This window comes from Pimephales promelas, chromosome 4 (assembly GCF_988280905.1).
Source record: "Pimephales promelas chromosome 4, fPimPro1.hap1.1, whole genome shotgun sequence".
In the NCBI taxonomy this organism is placed as follows: Eukaryota; Metazoa; Chordata; class Actinopteri; order Cypriniformes; family Leuciscidae; genus Pimephales; species Pimephales promelas.
The window spans coordinates 34,976,299-34,994,666 of NC_142772.1; the positions used below are offsets into that span (position 1 = coordinate 34,976,299).

At 37.2% G+C, this 18,368-nt stretch overlaps 1 protein-coding gene and 1 long non-coding RNA gene across 2 annotated transcripts; one reads left to right on the plus strand and one right to left on the minus strand.

The window, feature by feature from the left end:
- Positions 1–155: 155 nt before the first annotated feature.
- vps37ba (VPS37B subunit of ESCRT-I a) lies at positions 156–15,427 on the plus strand. The gene is made up of 4 exons (XM_039659456.2): positions 156–380; positions 4,484–4,655; positions 12,738–12,820; positions 12,935–15,427. Exons 1-4 carry the CDS (start codon positions 156–158, stop codon positions 13,406–13,408), a joined length of 954 nt encoding a protein of 317 aa, XP_039515390.2. The 3' UTR covers positions 13,409–15,427.
- LOC148981737 (uncharacterized) lies at positions 4,649–17,217 on the minus strand. Its single transcript, XR_016168358.1, has 3 exons — positions 16,709–17,217; positions 6,579–6,719; positions 4,649–6,080 (listed from the first exon to the last, which is right to left on the minus strand). It is a non-coding gene; the product is annotated as an uncharacterized LOC148981737 (long non-coding RNA).
- Between the last annotated feature and the right edge of the window lie 1,151 nt (positions 17,218–18,368).

An 18,368-nucleotide genomic window follows, 5' to 3' on the forward strand; every position in this document is an offset into this window, starting at 1 on the left:
TAGATAGATAGATAGATAGATAGATAGATAGATAGATAGATAGATAGATAGATAGATAGATAGATAGAACTCGTCTTGCACGGGTGTAAAGACATATCAGAAATGTTAATATAATTTTCAAAAGTTTTTGCGTATCATTCTCGAGACCTGCGGTGATGTGCCGGGTGACGTCACGCATCTCCTCCTGTCGTCTTCCGGCTGAAAATAACAGCTTTGCCCAGTCCCACCGCAGGAGACGGAGAGTTCGAAGTGTGAAAGACACCGCTGTGCCAGACATGGCTGGTTTTGAAAACAAGTTGAGTTCTTACACTTTAACTCAGTTAAACGAACTGCTCGAAGATGACGAGAAGCTCAACAAATTTATCGACGATTCGGAAGAGGTAAGTTTATTTTCCTCGTGAAGACCGTCGCGAAGTTACCGCGGCGAGTTGATTTGTTACGTTAATCTGGAACAGCACCATTTTATACAGAGGTTCTGCATCGTAGGCCGTGTTTATTTCTGTACTTTTAAATTCTTTGTTTTATAATTACGACGTGTTTATACTATGAACTATTTAAATTTGAACATTTCTGCGCGTGACCTCAATATGGTATGTTTTTGAAGTCGTAGGCTATGACAAAGTGTTATGATGTCATCCGTTAAACAATACATTTTCAATAAGACAAAGTGACTTTGTCACGAAAGCAGAAACGGTTCAACCTACCGTATATAATAATGCACTTGAGTTAGGAACATACATTTCCTCTATCAGTGATGAAAGTCATTTTCTCGTGATCCTCTTTTGCAATTTATTACTGGCATTGGTCTTATGTATTTCTGTTTTTATTTGTAGTAGCATTTAATTTATTTTTAGCATTAGTACACTAAGTACACTTCTTATTATAGGCAAGGTGTGTGATGTGCGTGTTCCCATTTTAAAGCAAACTAAGTCCCTGGTGATTTTATGTAAAAGGAAAAGTCTTTGGCAGTGTAGTACATGTTACCACAATCATTGGATTTTTAATCAGAGTATCATGTCAATTATAATTGTTGATGCATAACCATAAATGTATTCACATCATACTATAAGCACTGCCAGTGCACACAGTATCAGTACCAGGTCTCTGACTTGCTGTGTAAGTTCAAAGTTTGCTCACTCTTGTGTTTGCATATTCTCAATTAGATGGTATTCTGGGCATGTTCACAGCTTTGAGTTGATTTAACCTTTCAATTCATGGGAAGATGTGAACCTTGACTCGGTATGTGTCACAAGAGGATGTTTGATCTGGCAACACTGTAACTCGGTGCTATAAAAGGTTATTTTTTATTTACCTGGCCAAAGAAGTTATTTATAAAGGACTCGCTTAATAATTTACCTATTGCTTTTTAAATTAAAATCTTTCTTAAACTAGCCTGAGCATTCTTAAAAAAAAAAACAAAAAAAAAAACTTGGCTTTCACTTAACTGAGGCAAGTGGGTTAGTACTAAAATGGTGCTCCAGAAACCTTTACCAAATATAGTAACAATACATATTATGTAATAACGTTATTATCTGCCGCATGAATACAATGGCTGTGGATTCATATACGAGTCTACATGTCTTTTAGAAGGCTGTATTAGTTTTAATGTGATGAATACTTCCCCTTAGTCCGATTTGGAAAGGACAAGGATTACCGTGAAGAGCAATAATTTGCATTTCAGAAGCTAGGATTGCTGTATTAACTGGATAATTGGTTTCCATATTATCTGTCAGCATCTATTTCTGCTTTATTTGATGTATGAAGTACAGTTTCTCTAACTGTATATTTTGAGTGCTTGTTTGAGTATTTTTATTTTTATCCCAGTCATGTAATATGTAGGACAGCCTGACAGAGGCTGTGTAAAATCACAGAAGAACAAATGTTTTCTAACCTGCCAGCTGACATAGGCAGGTGTTTGAGAAATAAGACACTTCATCCTGTTACGCACTCTGACACATACCTAAACTGAAACTGCAGGCGTGCACCTGTTGAAAAGGGAGGAGTCAGACAATTAATACTGTTAAATGTTCCTTATGGCAGTCATAGTTTCTTGAGTCACCAGAGGTGGCATGTTGCAATAATTGTATTGTTTTTTTTCTTCTCTGTGGACTTGTTTTGTATAGTGTGATTTCATGATGTGTACAGCTACCCTTTGCCACCGACCCCTCTTTTTATTCATGCTTTTGGGCCATAAGGCTCTGTTGTTGCAGTAAGGACATTGTGAACATCCGGTATACAAGTAGAGGCTTAAAAGCAAAGTGACCTAAATATCTAAGGCCTACTGATTCTAATCAATATCTGCATAAATAATTTTAAGCCTCTTAACTGATTCTCACTGGTGAATCTCTTTTATATGCATGCATACTAATTTATACGAGGGACGCTTATACCCATTTACACCTGTTTTTTACCCCATATCTTTTGTCTATTTTCAACCACTGCTGTCACGGTCTATGGGCGGGGCAAATGGACTTTTTCATAACTTTTACGTGTAAGCTCTTTTACGCATTGGGTCAGTCGGCCATCTTTAGGCATTTAAAGCAAAAATAACTATATTTTGAGATGTAGTTCATGAAATAAAATTACTTGTATCGTGATTTTGGTCATTTCGCCCACCACGCCCATTTGCAACCTTCAGTGTCGGACTGATGCTCTTGTGTATTAAAATCTATGCATCCATGTTCCAACATCTACTGGGAAACCTTCTTGAGAGTAGAAGCTTTAAAGTGCCATTATGCTATTTTAAAGGTTCATAATTTTGCTCCTCCAACAGGTCTACGTGCATCAAAGGTCACAACAACATAACATTTAATTTTTTTTTCATAATATACATTGCACATCACCTAATTTCTCAAAGACTCTAAAATGACTCGTCTGAAGATTCAGTCTCTAAACTAGTGGTCGACTGATATGGGTTTTTTGATGACTGATGCCGATATCTGAGAGAGCAGGGTGGCCGATGGCCAATATAAAGCAGATATTTAATTTATATATATATAATTTGCTATCCCATTACAGATTTCACATATAAAGTCATTGTTTAAAAACATATGAATATGCGAATAAAAAGGAAGTAAACATTGTAACAGGGCACTCTGTAATCTGGTAATTTCATGCGCACTGATAATCTTTTTTTTTTATATACTTTTTTGACTTTAACTTTTGACAAGGTAATGATAATTTTACATACATCACACAGTGAAAATGACATGAATATGACACAGTGGGCAACTGGATATAGCACAGAATATTTTGAAATAAAAGATTTAAAATGCTTCGATTGTGTCTCCTGTGAAGCTGATCTGTTCGCATTCACTCACTGCGCACGGACCGTCACTCACGTTTGCAGGCTACAAATGCACGCTTCACAGGACACCACAGCTAGATTCGATTAAATCTGCACAGTTTGTGAAATTAAATGTTTATTAGATATTCAGAGATTTGTTTAAATTATGTAATGCAAGTAAAAGTCTGCAGCACTGTCAAAATAAAAGTCCCGCTTCAAACACATCGGCCAATCAGAAAAACTTGTCGACCGATGCCAACATTTTAAAAATGCCAAATATCGGCCGTGGCGATATATCGGTTGACCACTACTCTAAACCCCTCCTTTCCATGACCCATTGTAAAAACAGTAACAATGGAATTTACCATATACATTTGAGTTTGAGTTTTAAAAGTAAAGTAATGGATAGGTCATAGATTTAATCTTAATTTTCCACTGCCCACATACCATGTTATTTACATTTATCTTGAAATGTATCCTGACAGTTCACTCTGTCACTTGAAGCTGCAACATGATGCTGCGAGAGATTTATGAACAGTCAAGTGAAAATATTTACTCTTATTACAGACTACAGTGACATTGCAACCATTTTTTTTCCTTTCAAAAAGGCATGACAATACATTCTCTTTCTGTATTTTCTGATTGTCTATTCATTGATACTACTGTTTAAAAGTTTGGGTTCAGTAAAATGTTTTTAAATGTTTTTGAAAGAAGTCTCTCTTATTTGATTTAAAAAAAACTGTTATATTATAATAAATGATGACAATTTAAAATAACTTACATTTAACATACATTTTAAAGTGTAATTTTTTCCTATAATGGCAAAGCTGAAATTTCAGCAAGCATTACTCTAGTCTTCAGTCAGTCACATCAATTGAAAAATCACAATTCATTTCTTGAGAACCAAATTAGCATATTACAATGTTAAAAACAGTTGTGCTGTTTAATTTTGTGTAAAAATAACATTTCCCGGATTCTTTGATTAATAGCATAAATAGCATTTATTTGAAATATTTTGAGTAAAAATAAAAGTCTTTACTGTCACTTTTGATCAATGTAATGTGTCCCTGGTGAATAAATTTATTACGTTTAAAAAAAAAAAAAATGTGCTGAGCCCAAACTTTTGAATGATTTAGTATTTAAATGTATGTAGTGTACGCCTTTTATTGAATTAATTTGTTCCTTGTGTGTTCTCAGATTAAAGGAATACAACAGAACAAGGAGATGACCCTGGCTAGTAACCGTCTTCTGGCTGAGGAAAACCTTAAACTCCAACCCATGCTTGACCATCAAAAGAACGAGCTTACCAGACGTTACAGGAACCTACAGGAGCTGTTTGAGGCCTATCAGCTGCGCAACACCACTCTAGGTAAAATACTGCGTTTAAAACATAACTTCCTTTTGTCTCTCTGTCTTTCTATGTATTGGATGTCCCTCACAATTACACAGCTTGACTTTTACTTGCACATCTTGGTTTTTCATTTTATATTATAGGCTATATTATGGTTAAAATGTCCGTTATGTGAATGGGACTATTTTTACCAAATGTAAATTTGAAAAGCGGCGATGGAGACAATGTAAAAGTTAGCTTCCTCTGGGCTTTGCTGTGGCATGTGAACAAATGAACTTAGTCATCTTTTCCAGCTATAAGATACTCCTTGAAGGGCCTGTTTTTCAGGTTTTACATGTCATTTTCGTGAACTCTTAGTCTCTGTCCATCACTTCGCCCTATATTTCTCTTCCTCATGGAAAAGGAAGGCAGAACTAAACGGTAGCAGATGACTGTCACAGCTGAGAAGGATCTGTGATTTTAAAGAGAATAGGGTTTTCAGTATCCCTCCACACCCCTCTGTACGGTGTGTGCTGGTATCATGAATAAAACGCTGTCACTGATTATCCTTTGTGTGTTCCAGCAGTTGCCTGGAAGCTGATTCCAAACAGCATACTAACACTCATTTCATTTTACCATCTGTACACTCAATGTCAGCTGGCTTGAGTTTTGAAATATAGTGTATTCTGGAACTGAAGTATGTTGGAGCTGCTTTTCCACAAGCTGAGAAGATAAATACTAATATGGTGCGCAGCATGTTATTCACACAAACACATAAAACAGCCTCATAACACACTTGACACTAAAGTAATGCAATAAACATTCATATAAGAATAGGGCTGGACAATAATTCAATATCAATATATATCTCAATGTTTTTTTTCAATAATGGTGATATGATTTTTAAACACATTTCCGTTATTTCAATATTACAGGCAAGGGCTACGCTACGTTTACATGTAACCAGATAATCCTTTAGTAATTGGAATGATGGCTCGAACGGACTGAAAAGCCTTCATTTAAACACCTTAATCGATCCGACTGAGCTTGATTCAAACAAATTTTCGATCGAGTACAGAACGGTGGTTTATTCCTTTTCTAATACGATCGAGAGGACATGTAAACAACTGATCGGATTGAAAACTGAAAGGACTGCACATGTGCAGTGACGTTGAAATAGCTTATGTATGACGTTGAGTAAAGTGTCATAAGTGAAAACTCTTAGTCTCTGTCCATCACTTCGCCCTATATTTCTCTTCCTCATGGAAAAGGAAGGCAGAACTAAACGGTAGCAGATGAATGTCACAGCTGAGAAGGATCTGTGACTTTAAAGAGAACAGGGTTTTCAGTATCCATCCATCACCTGTGCATGGCGTGTGCTGGTATCATGAATAAAACGCTGTCAATGATTATCCTTTGTGACGCAGCAGTTGCCTGGAAGCTGATTCCCAACAGCATACTAACCTAAAATGAATAAATTGAAAGAAACCATAAATGAATAAATAAATAAAATAAATAAAGCCATATATATATATATATATATATATATATATATGTATATATATGGCTTTATTTATTTTATTTATTTATATATATATATATACGCATACATATATACACAAACATATTATATATACACACTCACACACACACACACACACACACACACATGTATATGTATATACTAGCTATATATATATATATATATATATATATATATAACTTTTTTAAGATGTCGCTGAGCCTTATGGTGTAGCAGTATTGAATTTCAAATTGAGAGTTTTCCACTGTGAAACCCCTCACTTTTCACTTCCAGCCCCTCACATTAGATGTTTGCCCCCTTTGAGGTCCAACTGTTTTTTTTTTTGTTTTTGTTTTTGACATAGAGGAAATAAACATGGTGTACTGTCATCTGTATACAGATGAAGAGAAAAAGAGTGGCTTTGGTGAAATGTAGGTTACCCAGTTTCCAAGGCTGGGGCTGTTGGTTATGCTCCAGATAAGGATTTACTGGCTCAGCAGCAACAGCAGCAGTAGCAGTGCCAGTGTCAGTGCATCTGGACAGGGTTGCCGGCAGGCTGGCCAGTCAGCCATTCCCTTGACCTAGATAAACAAAAAAAGCCCTAGTAATTAGGCTAAATTAATTGTGTGGTGAGGTTCCTGTGTGTACATTAACTCACTGCCACCACTATTCCAAAAGCCACACCATGACAATAGAGCAGCTATCTGGGGTGTTTCAGTGTGATGGCCCATTCTGATGCTGCGGTGCTCTGGAGTAACAGTGTGGCTTTGTGCCCTGAGCAATGTCAGAAACAGGGGATGGAGAGGGGAAGTACGAACACGCGCGCGCACGCACACACACAGACAGTATTTTCTGTCTTTCTTTGTTCTCTCACACACTTGCACAGAGCACAAAGTAAGTTGAATAGGCTAGCTGTAGACTAATAGGAGTCTCATGACCTGCAGGATGTTGGGAATGAAATAAAACATGTGGCATACAGTAGTTCACACAGCATGCTTTGTTGTATAATGTTTATTTAGGCAAATGCAATAGGTATTTTAAGCATACCAAAACATTTGCATATTGTGTCCATGCTATGCCTATTGTAGAATGGTAGTATGCTACTCATACTGTAGCCAGATGCACCTCTAGCATGTACATGTCACCAACATCTGGCTGAGAAGCTGAAGAGATCAGCTAAACTGACATGGTTCTTACATGGTTTATTTGCTCTACAATTTATGTTTAAAATGGTAAGTAAAGCAAAAGTAATAAAGTGGGTCTTTGTTATGTTCATGTGTCTAAATCATCCAAAAAATTAGGGCCCGTTTCATCCAGTACTTAATGTGATCAAAATAATATCCCACATTAATAGAACATTAGTGTGTGCTGTGTGTGTTTGTGTATTAAACATAAGCCTCTATTTAAAAGGCTCTACCCTCCCTTGCTTTCCTGCTCCATTTTCATTTGCCTCATACAAGGTCGGAATAGTTTTAGGTTGTTTACTGTCGGTTTCTGTTTGTTGTTGAAGCATGTACACTGAATCATACGGCTGATGAGTCTCTGCCAGCTTCTGTTATATATAGCAGTAGATATTTCTGTGTTTGAGCTGATCTGAGGTCAGTTTTAATTGACGGTGTATAGGTCAATCATCAGTATCAGCTGATCGTTGAAGAACAAGAAGTGAGTTCATTAGATTGTCATTCAAAAGAGGACAAAAAAGGCCTTTGCCTTATTGATTGTAATGGGAGAATTCTTTTTTTTTTTTTACATTACTTAATGAAATAATCACGGACTACGTTTACAAGCTGTCAATATTCGGGTTATGGTCGGGTTTCTGATGCGTTCGGAATAACCCGTTGACGTGTGAGCAGACTCCTGTATCCACCTTATTCTGCTCTAAACAATGCGCGCTGCCATGACAACGACTCCGGTTGTCAACTTCCGGTTCGAGTCTGGTCTTTGCTTTTTTGCCATGTGTTTTAGATTGTCTCATCCCCACATCTCTAAACTAAATAGAAAAAAAACATTCATCAAATGTGATCTGATCACGTTATTTTTTTATTAAATCACAGATAATGAACGTTTTTCTTGTCTTCATAACTTCCAAAGGATAGCTGATGCATGACTGCACGATCTCCCTAATCCAGAACATCCGACAGTCTCTATCACCCCGACTGTCTGGTTAGCCCTTTGACTCCTGTCTACCTCTGCTTTCAAATATACATATTCTATATATTTCTCAGGCCTGTGAGGTTAGGCATAACGTTATGCCGAGTTTCATTCATGAGACCAAAGTCCAGTTTGCGCGCTGTCGCCTCCGTCATGATCATCTGTTGTTTATACTTCTTATTTATTAAAAACCAGTCAATTGGTTGATGAAATATTGATTTAAATTAAGATTCAATTAATAAAAAACGAAATTCACTTTAAAGAAAGGTTTCTTTATGGTTTCTCTTTAAAATCACGTTGAAAGTTGCTTTTAGAACGGTCATGTCCGTGAATATAAAACGCATGTGTAGACTGATTATATTTTTCTAATGTCTGGACCACTGATCTATATATATCATTGTATATAGATGAGTGGTCTGGACTAGAGTGCTAGCATTCTATGTAAACAAATACTTCAACAGGAAGTTGAAAACCATTCACTCATTTTAAACCGCAATGAATCTTGGGAAATAGAACGGGCGCAGAATAAGGTGGATACATAAGGGGTGAATGATTTTTGAAAATAATCGATTTGCGTTTTGAAATGCGATTTTATTTTTTTAAGCTCGTCTTCTGTATGAAACCTTTTTTTCCTGGAAGCCAGACCTCTGTTATGATGACATGAGGTGATGGATGAATTGATGAATGACATATATAATATATTTAAAATAATTAAAAATATTATATATATATATATATATATATATATATGGCTCTACCATAAATAAATAATTATTTTTTTATTTTTTTAAACTTGAATAGTCGTGGAAAATGAATGTTGTGCACCTTCCACCAGTTCAAGGGATCATCCTCTCCATCAATGCCAGAGGTCAACAGGCATTGAAGGCTTTGCCTTTCCCCCAGAGGGCTGTGCACTTGCAGGATTTTGAACTTTCAGTGCGAGACCTCTTCTCCTGTCAGATGGGAAAAAGAGACATAAGTTTTGTAGTTTGCTGCTGATATACCATATTTGACGCGTTGCCCGGACAAGGTTGTCTTCATTGAGATCCCAGCATGGTTTTAAACGGGTTATTTGCTGCTTGTAAACGTAGTCTGTGTTTAGTGGCAGGAAAACAAAAAAAGCACCAATATTTTGGTATCTGCAATTGTGAGTTTTATTGATAAATGGTAAAAGACAGCTACAGTGTTTCATTTTATACGACTTGTAAAGAAACAGCATTACTGGGCATGGTCCAGTAGCAGTTTGGTTGTAATGTGGTGAACATGGCAAGAGCAGCCTGTTGAGTGGTTGGAAAACATGTAGAATTATGGATGGGATTTTCATTGTAGCATATAACTACATCACACAATGACACTTTTGTAAGTTACTCCTGCCAGGAAAATAAATGTAAATAGATGTAAATCAGTGAAGGGAGCTGGACTGATAGTCAAACATGGCAATAGGTAATAAATCGCAAGCTGTCAAAGTGTTGCTTGTGATGTCTGACAGCCTTGATTTGAGATTGAATCAAAGCTTATATCGATGTATTTGTTCTGTAAATTTATTTAATTAGTATTATTATACGTTTTTTGATTTTTAAATGGTGCAGCATTTATTTTCCTTTGTTTTTGAGCTATGTCTAACTCTTAACATTACACATTTCTCTCTAGATAATGATTAATGAATGGCTGTTGATTATGATTAATGAATAGCTTATATGTAAAATGTTATGTAATTTAATCAAATAATACTTTACATTAGTTTCTAACGCAAGCGTTTGTTGACCTGAGAATTGCTGACTCATGGAGTTGTACAGTGAAATCTGATGCTGAGGCTCCTGAACTGAAAGGTGAAACACACCCCATTGATACTTCAGCTAATTTACTTAAGGCACATACACAAAGGGTGCTTCTCAATTCTTATTTGTGCATCCTCGTTTCCTTTTCTTTCCTGCAAGGAAAGAACATGATTTTTTTTTTCTTGACCACTCGAGCGTCACTTTACTGCGTCATCAGCAGCGCTCAAAAGATCTGCCCTCATGTTATTGAAGTTTGGTTATTTTAAGGTGCAGTGTGTAGATCTTAGCGGCATCTAGCGGTTCGGTTGCGAGTTGCATCTATGGCTCAGCCTACTGCTCACCCCTCCCTTTTTAAGAAGCCACGAAAGGTACGGTCGTTGTCTGAGACAGCAGAGAATAGCCAGAGTAAGCCAAGTTTATGTACCACAGTACAATATAAACCACATCATGGATAAAGTTTACAAAGCCATAGTCAGATGAGAATCAAGGGTCTTAATATATAAGTTAATATAATAATCAGCTGATTGTCTCACAAACTTAACAGCACGTTTCTCCCCACATAGCAAACCCATAATACAGCGAGGTAGAAGAAGCACATGAAACTATCCAACTACATATTTTTTTCTGACGGGGTAGTAAAAGTTTAGCTGGCTAATATGAGCTGTTATGCTGTAGGGCTGTGGCTGAGCTGGTTAAAGGTGCACGCAGCAAAAATGACGTGAATAACAGCGCTCACACCTCCGCATCCCCTAGACACCTGTGTTTACTACACACAAATTGATACATAATGTTGAATAAAAATATTGTTTTTTTTTTTTCTCTGGTATTGAAAACTCTTTGCGATCGATCGATTTAATTTTTCTGCGATTGACGGGTTGGTTACTCCTGTAACGTTACTGTTTAATACTGTCAATAGTACTAATCAGCTGATTGTCAAAGCCACAACACATTGAGGGAGTAGAACTAAGTTACATGAAACAATCCAACTACATATTTTACACCACTGACAAGGGAAAACTACTCATGGTGTCTATTGGCTCGTTTCCACTGAGTGGTATGGTACAGTTCGGTACGGTGCGCAATTATTTGCGTTTCCACTGTCAAAAGTTGTGAATGGTACCAAAAAGTTTTCACTGAGTGGTAGTTGTGAATGGTACCAAAAAGCCAAGCCGTACCGTACCACTTTTTTGGTACCCTTCCGTTGGAGCAAGTAGCACAGTGGTACGGTACTAAAAGGTGGAACTAGACTCACTGCAGAACATTGATTGGTTGACAGAGTATCGTCACTTGCGCGTGCTACAAGGGTATCAGAAGCACCTTTTTTATATAGACCTACAGTTAAAATATAGTACTACTATTGTGTCATGAAATGTAGTTTTAAGGTGAGAATGTAGTTTTCTAGAGCTCAAATCTGTTGTTTATTTATAGATTTATTATAAGTTGACTGAGATCCATTCCAAGCAATCACCGGATGCTCTGCGCTCGTGCACCCCGCTTGGAACAGCCTTTCCTCGGCTAGTCATTCTGATGTTTGCCGCTGACTCTGACGTCTCTGCAGTGGTTAAACATGAGATATAATTCGTCTTGTGTAGACCTAACAGGCGATCTTTGGTCTTGTGAATCTATAATTGGTTCCCTGGCCAATAGTTTTGGCAGAAGGCTAAGTGAAGTTTAAAATATTTGAGTGCTGAATTTGTATATTTGACTAACTTGTTTGCTTTGTTATTAAAGCTTTACTGTACAGCTTTTTGTACCTTTAACTTATACTTTTATAATGGCTATTATTGATAAAACTGAAATTTAACTAAAACAAAAAGAGATAAGGTTGAGTTTTGTCATTTTTGTAATTTTATTACAAGATCATCTGCAATGTTGTTTATTGCAACATTTGTACCAATGCAATCTCACTGAATGCATGAGAGTTGGCAGCCCTGGCGCCACCCAGTGCATTTAATTATAACTGTGAGTTTGTGCTTTGGGATTTATCATGGATTCACTGCATTTAAAGCCAGCAAAGCAGCGTAGTAAAATTCAATTAGTATTTTATTTTTCGAATAAAAATTACAGATTGAATATTCATGCAAACACGTAAATGAATGTAATGCATGCATGAATATATCCACACAAAACAAATGGCCCTCATGGAATGGCCCTTCCAAAAAAAAAAATAATATCATTAATGTATTGTATAAAGAAATTAAAAGAGGACATGAGCAAATATAAGCATCACAAAGATGTGTTATAAGGAAAAAACAAAGAAAGTGTGTAAAATGAACTTCAACTGTCAGAAGGACAGCTCATGAAGAACCAATCATGTACAGAAAGGAATGCTCAACTTCAGAGGAACAGTTCAGAGGAAACGTTAATAATAAAGATTGAGAAGATTGGATCAGTTGTGCTCCTTTTTTGGAATACTTGAATACTATTTTTATGGAATACTTGATGCGGCCCAGCCTGACCCAGACTCTTATCTCCAGTGGCCCCCAGTTAAGTTGAGTTTGAGACCCCTGCTTTAAGCGCTCTTTAATCAAAGAGCGTTTAAGTTTTGGGTAATTGAACCCATGTCATTGCCAGTACACTACTCTCCTGCTTGAGCTACAGGAAGACAGTTTTAAATTGTAATAATTTTTCAGACTTCTTAATAACATTTTCTTTTCGGTCCCCTCACAGACCACATATCTGGAAACATGCCTTTGGACACATTGCTTGCACTCCTACAAGCAGAAGGGGCCAAAATCGAGGAAGAAACTGAGGTACCTCGCTCATCTTATCTTACTCCTTAAACTTACTTAGTTGCATGATATCTGCTAGGGATTGTTCGGCATCTGATGGACTCTACTATTTTCTCTCCTCCTTTTTCAAATCAGAACATGGCTGATTCATTCCTCGATGGTGCAGCCCCTCTGGACACATTCATTGATGAATATCAGAGCAAGAGGAAGCTGGCACACCTGCGGAGAGTCAAGATAGAGAAGCTCCAAGAAATGGTGCTGAAAGGACACCACATGGCTCCGGCTACACCTCAGCCCTCTCGCACTCAGGACCTTCCCTCCTGGCCAGCTGTTCTCCATAGAGAGGTCAATGGTTCCCCCATGCCATTGCCCCGCCGGGCTCCACCTCTTCCCCCTGTTAAAGTCACTCAAAGTCCTGCTGTCCAGCCCTCTCCTACCTCTCCGTTCTCTCCCACTACTCCATACCCCCCAATTCCCCCCAGAGTTGGAAACGCACCACTCATTCTTAACCAGGGATACCCCAGCATGTACATGCAGCAGTACCCCCCACCCGTGCCCCAGAGACCCCCTCCACGCATGGCACCCCAGCCAGGCTTCATCATGCAGTGAGCGTGGGACATTACAGTCTGTGGATGAGAAACAGTGCACACTGGACATTCATTCAAGCCGTTTGTTGGTCCTTCAAGCTGCATGTTATAAAATATTGTGCACCAAGATGGGAGTCTTGTCATGTGTAAAATGAACAAGACTTTTCTGCAATCAATGGGGCATCTGCAACAGGATCTTCAATTTGCACTTTAGACTACTTTTGTATTTGATTGGTCATGGTTATGGAGTCGGATTGTCCCCGTTCCTCCCTCTTCAGCAGCGTTAGATCAAGTAAAGATATTTTACGTGAGCCTCAGGTGCTCCCATACATGATAGAGACATCAAAGTTCAAGAACAGGGATTCAGTTAGGCCAGCTGGACAGATATGAAGAGCTAAGGTTTGATGTGTTAGATTCTGTTTGAGTTGTTAAGATCTTGCTAATATGTCAGTTCAACCACTCTTCAGACATTGCATACCTGAAAAAGCTGCTTTAACAAAAATGTAATGCCTATGCAAACAGACTAAGAACGGACTGTGCTGATTTTATTAGGTTAAAGAATTTGCTCTCTAAGTTTTCCCAGACCTGCAGCCAAAGATGTTATTTGTTTTTCAGTGGATCTGGTAGCAGTAAAACAATGTGAATTAGTAGAGGTTTTGGGTTAAATGTGGGTGAAAATTTGGTACTAATGTTTTGGATAAGATTGGATTATCAGCGCTACTGCTACAACGGAGAGAGGACCAAAATGCGTCTGTGATACGAGCAAATTCGCGCTGATGTAGGGAGCTTGTTGGCTAGAATTTGGAAAAGGTGAGAGTGAACGGTAGTTTCATGGGAAAAAATGCTCTGGGTTATTTTTAATCATTTAAGTGTGAACATTTCTGAAGCATATTTGCTTGCATTTACATTATCATGCATACTTAAACTGATGCTCTATGCATAATTTACCATTTTAATGTTTATATCAGACACCATAATCCTCCTTGTTTATTTTTGCCATCTGGTCTAAAAATGTTCATTGGAGATGTGCTTCCTTTTCCAGAAACCCCTCATATTAAGTGATATTTAATGTTTAACTAATATAGCTACGTCTATTTAAAAAAAGTTTTTCCTCTAATAACTTTACTGGTAAAATTGGACTTACCTGTGTCATCAGGCCTGTTACATGTATATTTTCTGTCCAAAATATGTAGTATTACCATAGTCCTACATTTTGCTTTCATGCTGGATCTGTTTTTGTAGTAATGTTGTGGTTTTTCTGGCATGCGTCTCAAATTGTCACTTTGTGCCTATGATGAGTAAGATGAGGACTTGTTCACTGTGGTGAGGAGTGTTTTGTGCTACATATTCCTCTTTGCCTTCCCGTTCTATAGCAAATTACTTAATGCTGTTTACACAGGTACATCCTTACAAGTGTCCTTTACCTAAATATCTAATTTATATGTTTTACGTATAGAGCCGTAATTACATTGCCTCAAATTCAGGAAGTTGACATGATCGAAACAGGAAGAGGAAAACATTTTTGTGTGCTCTCCATCACTCCAGCACCATCATCGGTGCATTATTTAAGGAGCTGAACCCAGATGATGTAAGTATGCAGGCTCTGTTTGAATTAAATCTCTCCTGTTTGTCGGACTCGGGTTTGGGTATCTGCTTTATTATCTTGATGCTGATGAGCACCAGATCGAGAGGTGGAGTTAATTGGGTTCCTTGTGAATCAGGCTGTGTTATGTCTAGACATTTGACTAAATATCTGTGAAAACCATTATGTACAATGACAGGCTTGCCAAGCATCTGGAAAAAGTTTCACCTTTGACAATTGTGTTTGTTTGTATGTATGGTCTTGCTTTGTCTTAGAAATAATAATAATGATGAATGCTTGGTAACTTGTATGCTTTTGCTGGCAATTTAAAATAGTGTTTTTTTTTTTTTTTTTTTACTTTCCTAATGTAAAATTCACAGTCTATTCTGTTAGGTGAGAGGTAGACATTGGAATTGAACTGACATCTCTATTTTAAAGATAATAAATTATATCACGTCACTTTTCTGTGAGTGTAAACTTTTCATGCATTTTATTAAGGAATGAAGGTTACATTCTTTTTCTTTGTTGAAGATACTATATAGACCATTTCACAAGATGTAAACAACACTGGTCCAGAAGCACTTCCTGTTTCAGTTTTTTAACACTACATAAAAGCTGGGATAAAATACAACCAACAGAACATTTAAAACTGAATCAAAAAGTTAAACAAACATCTTTAAGATTTTTTTCTTTACATGTGAAATAAAGAAAACACTTACAAACTGAAACAGGAAGTGCTTCTGGACCAGTGTTGTTTACATCTTGTGAAATGGTCTATAGCTCTTTGGATAAATCTGATGGACCCTATCGAAGAATTTGACTCCCCCTTGTGGATGCAAGTGCACAATGTATTGTTAAATTTCCTCTAAAGTAGTGGTTCTTAACCTTTGACATCTTTTTTTTTTTTTTTTTTTAGCTGTAATTATAACAAAGCTACTTTTCTCAAATTTTTATTAACATAAATTGGGGTATTTTTTTGTTAAATTTTGTACATGGTATTTTGTAAAAACAAACAAACATTTATTTAAATGTAAATTGCAGCCCAAAAGGCCCATTGGTTTTACACAGTAAATGTAGTGTTTCGAACTATATTTATTATTTAGTAACCAATATGCATATAGGTTTACTGGTGGTTTATACTCAGTCAGTAGCCTGTAGACACCATATATATATATATATATATATATATATATATATGTAGCCACTATGATTTTAAAATTCAAAGCTTTAGCCAACACTGAAAAATTCTGATTCTTGTGAGTTTATTTCTTGATGATTTATGAGCAAATGGCATTCAACAGAGTCAGATCTGTAGCACCCCTTCAGGACTTTTTGGACTTGCCTGTTGCTACTGGTAAGGTTTTATGCTAATCAAACAAAAAAATTTTTATTAGATTGAATGCAGTTCGATTATTAGAAGATCACGACTCATCCCTAACAAATTCCTCTGCCAATTATTTGACTTATCCTCGTAAACAAAGTATCATCTTTATATACATGGGACTGTAGGTCCATGGAGACTTCCATGTAGTTCCGCCATCTTGAAAAACTATAATAACAGAGAGGGTAAAGTAGGCCAACGCGTTTCCACAATGCATTTTCGTTCAGATCAGAGCCAGCGTGACGTAATTGAAAGCAGCAGAAACGGAGGAGCAATTGACTTTATGCACAGTTGCACTACTTCCTGAACTTAAAGGGTTAGTTCACCCAAAAATGAAAATTCTGTCAGTATTTACTCACCCTCATGTTGTTCCAACCCCGTAAGACCTTCGTTCATCTTCGGAACACAAATTAAGATATTTAGGATATTAAAATCGCTCCTGCATACAGTCCATAGGCTTCTTGAGGGACTGGCTCTTGCTGTCCTCGAAAAGTAATTGAAGACATCGTTAAAATAGTCCAAGTGACTACAGGGGCTCAATCTTAAGTTTATCAAACGACGAGAACACTTTTGTGCGCAAAAAAACAACAAAAATAACGACTTTATTTCAACTATTCACTTCCTTCTCCATAAGCCTATAGTCCGTTAACGTAGTGTGATTGCGTAGAGCTACGTCACGCGTAGGCTCACTATTGGTCGACGCTGGTCATGTGTGTGTGATGCGTGTGACGTACAATAACAGAAGCTTACGCTATTAAACTAGTTAGCTGACTCGCGCAGAGGGAGAAATAAACGAATAGTTGAAATAAAGTCGTTATTTTTGTTGTTTTTTTGCGCACAAAAGTGTTCTCGTCGTTTGATAAACTTAAGATTGAGCCCCTGTAGTCACTTGGACTATTTTAACGATGTCTTTTATGACTTTTCGGGGACGGCAAGAGCCAGTCCCTCAAGAAGCCTATGGACTGTATGCAGGAGCGATTTTAATATCTTAAATATCTTAATTCGTTTTCCGAAGATGAACGAAGGTCTTACGGGGTTGGAACAACATGAGGGTGAGTAAATACTGACAGAATTTTCATTTTTGGGTGAACTAACCCTTTAAGCCAGCTCCTTGTTTCCTGTCTGCTATTATTGGCCAAACTTGATTAATTCAGGCGTGTCTGATTATTGTTGCCATGACTACTGAGGTCGGGCACACCTGAATCAATCAATTTGATCAATAATGGCAGACAGGAAACAAGGAGCTGGTTTAAGTTCAGGAAGTAGTGCAGCTGTGCATAAAGCCAATTGCAATGCATATGTATGGACATGTTTGTGTATTTGTATATGTATTGTCTATATATATTTGTTGTTTTATTTTTAATGCTTATATTTTATGATATGAGAAATTTGTTAACCTTTTTATTTCTGTTTGGTGTTGAAAGTATCTGGCTAATTTTTGTAATTTACAATAATAATAAAAAAAAAAAGCAGAGCAGTGAAAAGCATTTGTCACTGCCCCGGCAAGTTTAAAAGCCTGCATTGCAAATTCTCGTCGCCAGAAAAGTCCAAAATAGACCGTAAAAGGAAACATGACCGGAGATTACAAAAAAACAATCAGGATAGCTTTCGGGATAGCTTTTTCCAAGTGGATAGAGCTAATGCAGGAGAGAGATTTCAAAAGATATGCAAAGGAAAGTCCTGCTTTCTTCTCGACAGGTAAGTAAATGTAGTCTTAATTACAAGCTTTTTTAATCGTGTTAACATTTGTTTGTTCATTCATACTGTTAACATTTGTTTGTTCGTTGTGTTAAGTCGCTGTTCGTTTGAAATGATAAACCTGTTCACCTGAAGGAACACTCAACGAAGTCATCCTGTCATAGCTTTTTGGTACAAAAAGTACCAAAGTACCTTTTTGGTACGGCTCAGTACGGTTCGGCTCGCTTCGCTTTTCCACTGCGTGGTACGGCTCGGTTTACTTTAGCTCGGTTGCTTTTGATCTGCAGTTTACAATGACTCAGGTAGTGACGATTCTGTATG